General features: G+C 42.6%; 1 protein-coding gene across 9 annotated transcripts in view; it reads left to right on the forward strand.

Moving 5' to 3' along the window:
• CC2D2B (coiled-coil and C2 domain containing 2B) overlaps positions 1 to 12,394 on the forward strand; it is a 106,821-nt gene extending 94,427 nt beyond the window's left edge. For 5 of the 9 annotated variants that reach the window (XM_061402904.1, XM_061402906.1, XM_061402908.1 and 2 more), the window contains 5 exons: positions 583 to 717; positions 1,089 to 1,211; positions 6,575 to 6,648; positions 8,651 to 8,828; positions 11,613 to 12,394. In XM_061402904.1, the coding sequence (XP_061258888.1) occupies positions 583 to 717; positions 1,089 to 1,211; positions 6,575 to 6,648; positions 8,651 to 8,828; positions 11,613 to 11,801 (699 nt within the window). In that variant the 3' untranslated portion in view covers positions 11,802 to 12,394. Of the gene's footprint in view, positions 1 to 582; positions 718 to 1,088; positions 1,212 to 6,574; positions 6,649 to 8,650; positions 8,829 to 10,420; positions 11,032 to 11,612 lie in introns of those variants that run through there. The other 4 variants (XM_061402914.1, XM_061402910.1, XM_061402907.1 and 1 more) reach the window with 3 other exon arrangements.

Genomic DNA, 12,394 nt, shown 5'->3' on the forward strand with positions numbered 1-12,394 from the left:
GTACTGGAGTGGGGTGCCATTGCCAGCAGGGCTAATCCATATACCACCTTTGTGTGAGTTATACAAAAGTACCCCTACGCATTAGCACTAGCTATTGGGAAATGTTCTTCATATACTGATTTCATCAGAACAACATATTTTATTGCTATGAGGGTGGCAACACTGGCTCATAAGTTCTCTCATTTGAACCCTCATGATAGCTTGGGCCTGCGGATTTCTATTGCTTTGGTTTTTCCCTTTTCAAAAAAATTGTAAATATTCTATTTTTTTAAAAAATATTCTAAAAAAGGCTTTTAAAAGATCAGAGATACCAGGGAGTTTCCTGATGACATAGTGGTTATGATTCTGGGCTTTTGCTGCTGTGGCCCGAGTTCAATCCCTGGTCAGGGAATGGAGAGCCCACAAGCCGTGCAGCATGGCCAATAAATACATAAATCATACAGAATAAAGAATCTATAAGGTGACTGATAATATTATCTGTAAAAAGTCAGAGATAGCATATGCTTACACTACAATTTCCAATACAAAAATGAGTTAAATCAATCATCCACCAAAAATAATTTTAACTCTTTCTTCGGACAGGGGCACGTGGCGTATGTATTAACTCAGGAAACTGATGAATATTTGCTTTGGAATCCATTAACTGGACGGTGTCATAAGCAGTTCGACCCATTTTGTCCGTTACAAGGTGTAGATTGTTTGTTTGATGGTGAAAACGTAAGTGTGTTGGGTGAGGAGGGAAGATCTTGAGTTCCCTCCTCAGGAGTCCAACTTGTGGCTCTCCACCCTGACTATACATTAGAATCATGTGGAAACGCTGAAGAAACCATAGATGTTCAATTAGAATCCCTGGGATGTGGGGCCAGGGAAATCCTCTATCCCCAAAGCTCCTTGAGGTGATTCTGTAGCGCCTCCAAGGCTGAGAACCAGTGAGCAGTCTCGTGTTCACATGCCCCTGGAATTGTCTGTGCCTCCTGCCTCAGAGCTGTCCTTGGCTTCTGCCACTTCACTGGGTAGTAAGACCGTAACCCACAATGGGCTTCGTACTCCCATGGGCCTGTGTTGATTCTTTGTTGATGTTTTAATAGGTCTGGTTTAATCTTCAGCAGAATAATTCACCAATGGCTGTGTATTTTGACTATTCAAAGGAAAGTTTCTGGAAACAATTGCTTCCAAAAAATTATCAAGGAACAAAAACACAAAGCATTCAGGTAAATCACACTTTTCCAGGTGTGTCTCTATGAAAGTTACCATTGGTTCCGACCTTAGAGTTGTGCCAGCAATTGTTACATTAATATAGCTGATTGCTTATTGAATGGTTTATCAATATCAATAAAACCCAGTTTTCTCTGCCATCCAGCCTGACTTTGGGCTACTCTGGTCCTTTTCCTCTACTTGCAAAAGAAGAATTGAGAAGAAGGCATCATCTTAATTGTGAATTTAGGTTTTAGAGGAAAAATTTTAAAGTGTTCATCATGAAACAGAAAATATAATGTCCAGATGGCGTAATAAGTTCTCACTTTGACCTTGCACTTCTACTACACATCCATGACAATAATAAAGTATACAAATTGAAAAACAAAAGGCTTATCTGGGCTCTGAACCATGATGTGTATCTTGTGGAATAGAAATAGGACAGAAACACCATCGGTGAGCAGGGCCCGAAGAGGATGGGAGCAAAGTCTAAAAATGAGTCATGAAATCCAGGAAACCAGAGCCAGTCTCACTTTTTGAAGCCAGTACTGTGATGGAGCTTCCCTACTTTGCTCCTCTTGAGAGAAGATGAGAAAGGTAAGCTGTAAACCCATTACCTGGAGCTCAGGAGGTAAGAGACCAAAGTACAGATCAGAGCATCAGGAACCAATCTAACCACCAGATGACTTGGCCAGGGAATCTGTGGTGTGCTCAGTATCACTTTGGGAAGACACCCAAATTTCATTTCAACAGCCATTTCTGGATTGACAGCCATGGTATGTCAATGTGCAGGCAATTGCAAAATTCAAAAACTGGGAGCTATGACCCAGAGGAAGAAAGAGAGGGGGGATAAGGAAAAGAACATTGGAAAAATAGGAAGAAGACAATTCATAGAAGCAGAAACTCCAGAGCTCAACCTCACTTGTACTGAGGGAAATATAATTTAAAACAAAACATGATTTCACATGTATAAGATTGGGAAACATTTTTTTAAGTGTGATCACATCAAATATTGGCAAACAGGCTGAGAAACAGTGGGAGTGTAAATTGCTATAAACTCTTTGAAAATCAATATGGTAAGGCTGGTAAAGTTGAAAAACCTCAACCTTTGATCCACCAATTCAACTTCTAAGTATGTACCCTAGCACAGAGAGATGAGCACAACAATAGTCATTACTGAATTGCTTGAAATAGAAAAAAAAAAAAAAAGGAGACGATTTATAAACCAGAAAATGGGCACATAAGTTGTCAAGAACCCACACTATGAAATCTTATATGTATGTATGTGTACGTCACTCTGTCATGTCCGACTCTTTGCGACCCCATACATTATAGCCCACCAGGCTCCTCTGTCCATGGAATTCTCCAGACAAGAATACTTGAGTGGGTTGCCATTCCCTTCTCCAGGGGCTCTTCCTGACCCAGGGATCAAACCCAGGTCTCCTGCATTGCAAGCAGATTCTTTACTAAGTCACCAGAGAAACCCAAAATCTTCTATACAGTAGTAAAAAAGAATATATGAAACTAATTTACTGTAGCTCTCAACTTGACTGTACATCCATGACATCAGAATCTCTGAGTGAAGAGCCCACACATTGGTGTTACTTAAAGCTCCCCAAGTGACTCCCACATGTAGCCACAGTTGAGGACCACTGACCTAGAGCTGTTGTATCAACGTGAGTGAATATAAAAAATGTAATGTTGAGCAAAGTAAAGAAGATGTGAAATGACACATATATATGAAGTTTGAAAAATATGTGTTTATATATACAGATATTTAAGTGAAATTGCTAGTTGCTCAGTCATGTCCAACTCTTTGTGACCCAATGGACTGTAGCCCTGCAGGCTCCTCTGTCCATGGATTTCTCCTGGCAAGAATGCTGGAGTGGGTTACCATTTCCTATTCCAGGTGGTCTTTCCAACCCAGGTATTGTGCTAGTGTTTTCTGCTTGGCAGGCAGAGAGAATACCATCTGAACTATCAGGGAAGCCCATAGATACATAGTGATAGTATAAAAGCTTGCATGAGAATGATAAACATCAAATTTAGGGTAAAGGTTACCTTTGGAGAGAGAAAAGAGGGGAATGAGATCAGGGAGCAGTATATAGAGTACTTTAAGTCTATCTGTAATGTTTTACATCTTTTTTAAAAAAAAATGTTTTACATCTTTACATTTATTTATTTGGCTGTGCATATGGGATCTAGTTCCCTGGCCAGGGATTGATCCCAGGCTCCTTGTATTGGGAGGGCAGAGTCTTAGCCACTGGATCACCAGCAAGTTCCTACATCTTTTGGGACAATCTAAAACAAATACGGAGGAATACAAAGGTTACATATGGCTAGGTGGTATGTATGTTGGGTGGATGTTCATTACTTTATTCTCAGTGCTTTATCTGTATGTTTGGCATAGTTCACAATATCAAAAAGAAGGAATGGTGGTTGTGGGGGAAAAGAAATCAAACAGTACCCAAGTATATAAAATGAAGAGTTTCTTCCCTCTTTAGCACTTTCCCCCCACGCTCTAAGAAATAACCACAGTTAGTAGTTTCTTGTGTATTCTTCTAAACATTTTCCTTGCAGATGCAAGCATTTGTACGTCTGTAAAGTCATTTTAAGTTAAGGGGAAATGTGCTTATCTCTGTTGAGCAGGCCACATTTACAGCACCCACACAATGCCTTGCTTGCCCATCCCAAAGTTGTGACCAAAGCATTTGGTTGCAGCCTCCTAGGGGGAGAACAGTATATTCAGAGATGAGAATTTTTGTTTCTTTTAATCATTCTCTTATTAATTCAGGTAACATTTATTGAGTGCTGCAGTGGGTCAGCACTGTGTTAGGTATAGGTACCACAAGGAAAAAGAGTTTGATGTTGGGAAAGATTGAGAGCTAGAGGAGAAGGGGGCAACAGAGATGGTTGGATGGCATCATCAACTCAATGGACATGAGTTTGAGCAAACTCCGAGAGATGGTGAAGGACAGGAAAGCCTGGCATGCTGCAGTCCATGGGGGTGCAAAGAGCTGGACACAACTGAGCAACTGCACAGCAACCATATTCTTGGAGCTTGTGTTCTAGAAGGGGAAACAGAAGGAAACAGCACTTGGAGTAGAGAGAGATAAATACCACTAAGAAGAAATGAATGTGCTTTGGGGAGCACACAGCAGGAAACCTGAGGGGAAGGGGAGCTTCAGGGGCTTCCTGGGGAAAAAAGTGATGACCAGCAGCACAGTGGAGAGGGGTGAGCAGCAGGAGCTGGTCTAGATGAAGATTAGTGAAGAGAATAGTCCCAGCACAAAGCGGAAACAGCAGGCTTGAAGACCTGCTGTTTGTGTGTTAGTCGCTTAGTCATGTCCGACTCTTTGCAACCCTATGGACTGTAGTCTGCCAGGCTCCTCTGTCCATGGGATTCTCCAGGCAAGGATACTGGAGTGGGTTGCCATGAGACCTTCTCCAGGGGATCTTTCTGACCCAGGGATTGAACTCAGGTCTCCTGCGTTGCAGGCAGATGAAGACCTGCAGGGCCAAGTGTCTGTCACAGAGCTGAAAGGTCAGCTTGGCTGCTACCAGGGGGTGAGCGGAGATGAGCTGAGGTCCTGGTCAGGATTTTGGCATTTATTCTTTATTCAGCATCACCAGGGCAAGGGCTGCCGTAATCAAAATTGTATTTTTAAAAGCCACTCTGACTGAGAGTGGAAACTAAACCTTTTGTCAAGTTGAGTAATTAAACAGAAAACTCATAGTTGCATTTGACTTTCATCTTTACTGATTTCTTCCCTGTGGGCCAGTGGCCCTTGATCCTCTGCCTTGTCACACACATACCAGAATAAACCACCGTCTGTAGTGAATGCTGCGTTGTTTTTTGTTTTTTGTTTTTTTCTGTTAATCACAATTGAGAACATAAATTTGAGTGTGTGTGAGAGAAATGGAGTTAACAGGGAAGTCCTCTTCAAGTTTTAAAGGTTATGAATTCCCTGCAAGGGGCCTTTGCCCTAATGGGAAATAGACTAACACTCCATAAACGTATTGGGTCGACATAACCCAGGCCTCCTTTTCAGGCCTGAAGGTGGTCTAACTGATCCACAGGAGTTGCCGGGTTAGGGGCGCAGGGCAGTGTTTTGGGGCAGACAGTAATTGAGGACAGCAGTCGGGATTTGGTTACCTGCCCTGTCTGCAATAGTTGGTGACCTCTGCAAGATGATGCTGGGTTTTAGACTTTACTTTCTCCAGTATTTCATCTTCTGCCATGGTCTACTCTGGGCAAATTCACTGTGTCTGAGCATGTTCTCTAATCTAGTGGTTCTCCAACCATCATAATCCTCTAGAGGGCTTGTTAAAAAGCAATGTGCTTGGCTGTACCCTCATATTTTCTGAGTCAGTAGGTCTGAGGCTGCTGACTCAGCAACATTTTGCTGAGGGGGGCATTACATATTGGGAGCCACTGACTTAGATCAGGAAATGATAGACTGAGCCTCCTCAAATCACCCCTGAAATTTTCTGAGACCTAGAGTCCCCCAAATGTTTCCTCCCTTACACTCACGAGGGGGAAGCATCTGTCCCTGTCTCTACAGAGCCTCTATTTCTCAGCTCATAAATATTCAAAGTAAAGACTCTCTAAACCCAGTCCCACTCCTCCATTCTTGTCTATGTGAGCCCTGCAGGGCATTTGGGTAGGAGGGAGGGGGTTGGAGAAGTCCTCTCCTTGTCCCAGAAAATCCGGCTCAGCCGAGCAACATGGGGAAACACAGTAGAGCTTTGCTCTCTGCTGTTGCTGGGGTGCCTGAAGCAAAGACTTGAAGACAGCAGAGACTGAAATGGACTCTGTGTGTATGCTTGCGTATGTGCGCATGCACACCTGTGAACATGGAGACCTGGCTCCTGCCTGCTGAAAGGAGGAGGATGATAAACCATGTTAGAAGAGTAATATCTGACCTTAGTTGAGCAATATGTGCCTTTATTTTAAAATCTTCGCATGACCCCAGGGAAGTAGATGCTCTTACTGTCCCTCTTTAGAAGATGTGGTAACCGAGACTCCAAGCGGTTAAGTAATTTCTCCAAGGTCACAGTTAATAAGTGGATGAGACCAGTACAGCTTCCAAGGATTGTCTGATGGAATGAATAAGTATGCCAAGTTCTTATTTGAATAAACAAACAGCAGATCTGTCTCATGAGAAATATCTTTCGTAAATCCAGTTCCCCTTTCCTGCCCTGGTGAAGTAGTATTGAAGTCAAAGGAAACGCTGTGATCTGTGTTAGCTTTGTGCCCCTATTATTGAGTGTTTCTGCCACATGAGACAGGTTTAGGTTGCCCGCCCGCATTATGATCAGCACTCCAAGGGGTGACTGATATCAAGATGGCCTCCCTAGAATCTTTTCTCACTTTCAGGTTTCTGTATTTCAGCCTGAAGAAATAATTTATTCTGATACTAATAAGAGCATGGTAGAAGATCTAAAGAACAGGTATGATCTCTATTTATATGCTATGATTATCATGTTTTCTCCCTAATCTCCCATTCAGCCACCCTTCAGTCCTGTTACCCAGTCTCTCAAAATACCCATTAGACTCAGCAACAGAAGCATGAAATGGAGATTTAATAGTTCCATTGAGTCATCTGCCTCTTGGCCCTTGTGTAAAAAAAAATCAGCCCCTCTGCTATCCACAATACTCCTTGAAAAAACATGCCAAGTTAAATACAGTTGCATCTGGACAACATTGTGGGCTGCTATTGGGAAGTTCTCAACACAGACACCTGTTGAGCCTTATAGCTAACACTTCTTGAAAGAACAACGGGGGTATGGTCAAAACATCTGAGCTGGTAGTAGAAATATCAGTACTGTCCCTGGTAGCCACCCGCATACACATACTCCACACACACACACACACACACACACACCCTGAGGAGTTGCTCAGTCAAGCCCAAAGTGTCACAGCCTTCGCAGCAGACCTTGCTCCTACTCCAGATATGTCAGAAGCTTCTAGATCTGACTACTTCCAGTGACTCATGCTGACACAGCAGGCTGGCATGTAAGCCGCTACCAACTAATCAAAACAGAAAAGGACAAAAAGCATTTTGCCACTCCCTTTTCTCACTAGCACATGACCCCCACCTCTTACTCCCCTTCTTCTTCCCCAGCTCTTAACCAAAAAAAATAAAAGGAAGAAATGCACTAGGAAATTGTCTCCAACTTTCAGTTTTCATCAGAATTGCTTCTGGAACTAAATATAGGTGCCAGAGTCCAAGATCAGACCTGTTGAGCCACTACCTGGAGGATAGTGCAGTATTTTGATAGAATCCTACAGGTGATTCTGGTGTGTAGCCATGACTGAGACTCTTTGCAAACTCAGAACCACTTACTTTATTAGACTCAGCCAAAAGGAGAGGCCCAGCACACAATAATCCTCTGCAGAGAAAAGGCTTTCCACCAACCAGCTCAACTGGGCTCCACTTCCTCCCTGGAACAGTTCCTCAGCAGGCACTGTTTCAGAGGCGGGGTAGGTAGGTGAAACTCCCTGCTCGCGTAGAGCATACATTTGGGGGGAATGATCAGATCAGGGGAAACTGATCATCATACTGATCAGCCCAGTGTCTCATTTCCTCCCAATTCCACTTGCTGGATTAACTGATCTAATAACCCCATTCCTGCTAACGCTACCCCAGACAAGATACCTGGATTTTTATAAAGCATTTCTTGGAAACAAGACATCTTTTGTCAGAGGAGGGTCTTGGAGAACAAGAATGCCAACCCAGTAATCAGATGGTAGCAAATCACACCTAGTAGGCAGCTACCTACACACAGGGAACTGGAAGAAAGAAGTGTCTTTGAGAACTAATTGCTGGCTACCCCAGGAAGCATCTTGCTTCCTCAAGCCAAGCAAGAGCCTGATCTCTCCCAAACCAGATTAATATGGTTGATGGCAGATATCCCTCACCATGGAGGTCTGGTTTTCTCCTACATCAAAAATGTATCATTGTTTTAAATTGTGAATGACTATATATTTTAAAAATTTATTGTATTTATTTGGCTGTGTGGGGTCCTAGTCGCAGCATGAGTTGGGTCATCCAGGATCTTTGGTTGCAGCACACGGCCTCTCTAGTATTAGCACACGGGCTCCAGAGCGCTCGGGCATCTTACTCATTTTACTTAGTTCCTTGACCAGGGATTGAACCTGCATCCCTTGCATTGCAAGGTAGATTCTTAATCACTGGACCACCAGGGAAATCCCCACAAAATAGCATTCTCATACTTGAGTAAATGCAACAAAACTCTTTTGTTTCGCATTTATTAAATGAGTTGTATTTTATCGTAAGATGACCGTTGCATTCTTACTAATGCAAGAAACCCCCAGGGCATTACCCCAAAGTATTATTCTCATACTTGAGTAAACGTGACAAAACTTTTTTTCACATTTATTACATGAGTTGTAATTTATCATAAAATGATCTGTGCATTCTTACCTTAGGATCGAAAGAACTCTGAAGTGTAAAATAATGGAATGGCGGCCTAAACAGCCGACACGTTGGAATAGACAGTGTACTTTCATTTTACGACAGATTCTTCCTAAGTTAGAACTTGGTACTGGAAGCTTTGTTTCATCTGAAGAAGAGAGTGAATTTGAAAGACTACTACAATTTTATTGGGTTTGTATATGATTTAATGCATTAATGACATTTGTTTTACCTATGATGTTAATTGCCAGATGATCGTAATCTTAAAAACCCCTGAGATATCTTTTATCTTGATCATTGGGCTTCCCTTGTAGCTCAGCTAGTAAAGAATCTGCCTGCAATGAGGGAGGCCTGGGTTCGATCCCTGGGTTGGGAAGATCCCCTGGAGATGGGAAAGGCTACCCACTCCAGTATTCTGGCCTGGAGACTTCCATGGACTGTATAGCCCATGGGGTCGCAAAGAGTCAGACACAACTGAGCGACTTTCACTTCACCTTCATGTTATACATGGTATGTCATTAAAATCCACTTATGTTTAGACTGAGACTTTTCAAATGTAGTGAATAACTAGTACTGTGACCAGATTGCATGACATTTTCTTGGAATCAGTTTTATGATACACAAACCACAAACTTTGGAAAGAGATGCCCAAAAGGAAATTACTTGCAACTAAAAAACTAAGAAATGATCTCTAGATGGTAGTAATAGGATGGATTCCCTGTCCTTGGTTCTGGCAAGAGGACTTCAGGCAAACTTTAATACCTTCCATATGGAAAGTATTCTCAAATTTATACATCATAGCCTGGACTTCTGTTTTAACCTCCTCTCGTATATTCACCAGCACATTTGACATCATCCTTCATGTAAAAAGGCCTATCAAACTCAAGTCCATAATCAAACATGGTAGGCATTTGGTGTAAAGTCCTTCTTTTCTTCCCCTGAGTTCTGAGAATCCTGAGTTCTGAGAATCCTCTCACCTCCTCTTGCCTATGAATTGTTGGAGTAGTTTTTGGAAGCCCCAGCCTCCCAAGAGTGATATTCCTTCCCCCTTCCATCTTGGAGATCAGAAAATGTCCCCGAGAGAAAGCCTTGGGAAGAGGAAAGGAAGCTATTTGTTGAAAGTTGATACTTAGGCTGCCAGGGAGGGGTCTGCAGGCACTATTCATGAATAGGGAGGTAGTTGTTTTGTTTTGCTTTCTTTTTAATTGAATTAGGGGGTAAATAGATAAGCAAAGTATTATTAAGTATAAGACAAGGTTTTAAACTTAGAGTTCCTTTGTAAAATTATCTGCTGTTTAATAACACAGATTCATAAATCTAGACTGAATCCTGCAGCTTGGGTTCAAATCCTGCCTCAACCACTCACTAACTTTGACCAAATTACTCAACTTCTTTATACGTTCTTATCCTATTGCACAAGATAAACAAAGATAAAAATAGTTAGGTATTTTGTGGTTGTGGTGAGGATTGAGTTGCTTAACCATAGCACCCAACACTTACTAAATGTTAACTATTATTTGTATTCCATGTGGCAATCATTGTGCCATTCACTTGAGGTTATGACAGTAAGTGAGACAGATAACATTTTGAGCATTCACAGAGACAGTGGTCTTGTTAGATCAGAAAATATGTAACTGCAGTGTAATTTATTAAGTAAACTAGGGAAGGATAGTGTACTATGCAGTCACAAGGGAAGAGCACGTGAAGAGATTTAAAGATCAGAAAAGTAATCAATCTGAGGCTTGAAAGCAGCTTATGATTGTCCTTTGTAAATTCTTTAATAGGTAATTTTACATGAGACCCATGTCCCATATCCTTTAATCCTGTCATCAGAGAAAATGAAAGTGGAAGTCCTGCAGTCATGTCCAACACTTTGCCACCCCATGGACTATACTGTCCATGGAATTCTCCAGGCCAGAATACTGGACTAGGTAGCTGTTCCCTTCTCCAGGGGATCTTCCCAACCCAGGCACTGAACCCAGGTCTCCCACATTGCGGGAGGATTCTTTACCAGCTGAGCCACCAGGGAAGCCCAATCCTGTCATGCTGCTGCTGCTGCGTCGCTTCAGTCGTGTCCGACTCTGTGCGACCCCAGAGACGGCAGCCCACCAGGCTCCCCCATCCCTGGGATTCTCCAGGCAAGAACACTGGAGTGGGTTTCCATTTCCTTCTCCAATGCATGAAAGTGAAAAGTGAAAGTGAAGTTGCTCAGTTGTGTCCGACTCCTAGCGACCCCATGGACTGCAGCCTACCAGGCTCCTCCATCCATGGGATTCTCCAGGCAAGAGTACTGGAGTGGGGTGCCATTGCCTTCTCCAATCCTGTCATAGATACCAATAAATATAAAGTAAATCAATGTGAAATAAATTCTTCCAAAATGCTCTGTTAAATCATTTATATGACCAAGAATTTTCCTTGTTGGCACTTTGTCATTGCAGAAAAAGTGCAGGTATGTGGAATGTTAAATGTGTAGCCTCTGGCATTAGACAGACCTGGCTCTGCTGCTCTTTCTATAAAGTGGGGTTATAGCAAAACCTGCCTCAAAGGGTTGTTTGAGGATTAATCATATATGTGAAGTATTTAGCACTGTGCCTAGAACATAGTACATTCTCAGTCACTTCAGTTGTGTCCAAGTCTGTGTGACCCTATGAACTGGAGCCTGCCAGGCTCCTCTGCATGGGATTCTCCGAGGCAAGAACGCTGGAGTGGGTTGCCATGCCCTCCTCCAAGGGATCTTCCCGGCCCAGGGAGTGAACCTGTGGTGTCTCCTGTGTCTTCTTGTCACAGGCAAATTCTTTACCGCTGAGCCAACCAGGAAGTCCCCTAGAACTTGGTAAACACCCACAAAATGATAACTATTATTATTATTTTATGACGTCCATTTCTTTGAGGCTTCTGTAATCTCTTTTCATACAGTAATTCCCAACCACCTGCATGATTGTACTGTGGGTTTATGTATTATTGTCTTTGGTCCAGGTCACAGGATTTCCTATCCAGATGCCATACACTGATGTACAGTCAGTCATTGATGCTGTGTATCAAACTGGAATTCATTCTTCTGAATTTCCACAGACAGAATTTGCTCTAGCTGTGTACATTCACCCCTACCCAAACAACATATTATCTGTGTGGGTCTATTTGGCTTCATTAGCTCGACATCAGTGAAAAGGAAAAAGATAGAAGGAGAAGATGGTACATGGGCCCCCAACCAGAAGACAGATGTTTCTGATGCTTGGGATTTTCCTGTTTATCCTCAATTCCAGACAAGCGTGAGTCCAATTTTTGGCTCACTTATAGAGTAGGGGACAAGACTCACTGCCTGAGTTTCTGGAGACAAGTATAAATGACCTCCTCATCAGAGACCTCATCAAGGAGGACCCTTTGGAAAGTCTGGCTCCTGGGGTCACTGTCTACAGTAGGTTTATTCTGGGAAAGAAGCAATTCTGGCCTCTCTGTAAAGCCAGTGTTGCTCTAATTGGGGGGGGGGGGTCCCACCACCTCCATCAAAATCACTTGGAAAGCCCTATTGAAAATGCAAGTTCCCACATCCCATCCAGGACCTACTGAATCAGGATCTCTGAGAGTACAGCTCAAGAACCTACATTATTTAAAACAAGCTTCCCAGGCAATTCTCTTAACCAGTTAAGAATAAGAACCCTGCCTTACAGAATGCTGTCATTACTAAAGTGAGACTGATAACTTTGATGATGGTTCTGATGGAATTCCAGGCAGGAGTTATTCAAATAGAAACCCATGAG

This window comes from Bos javanicus, chromosome 26, assembly GCF_032452875.1.
Source record: "Bos javanicus breed banteng chromosome 26, ARS-OSU_banteng_1.0, whole genome shotgun sequence".
NCBI classification, from domain to species: Eukaryota; Metazoa; Chordata; class Mammalia; order Artiodactyla; family Bovidae; genus Bos; species Bos javanicus.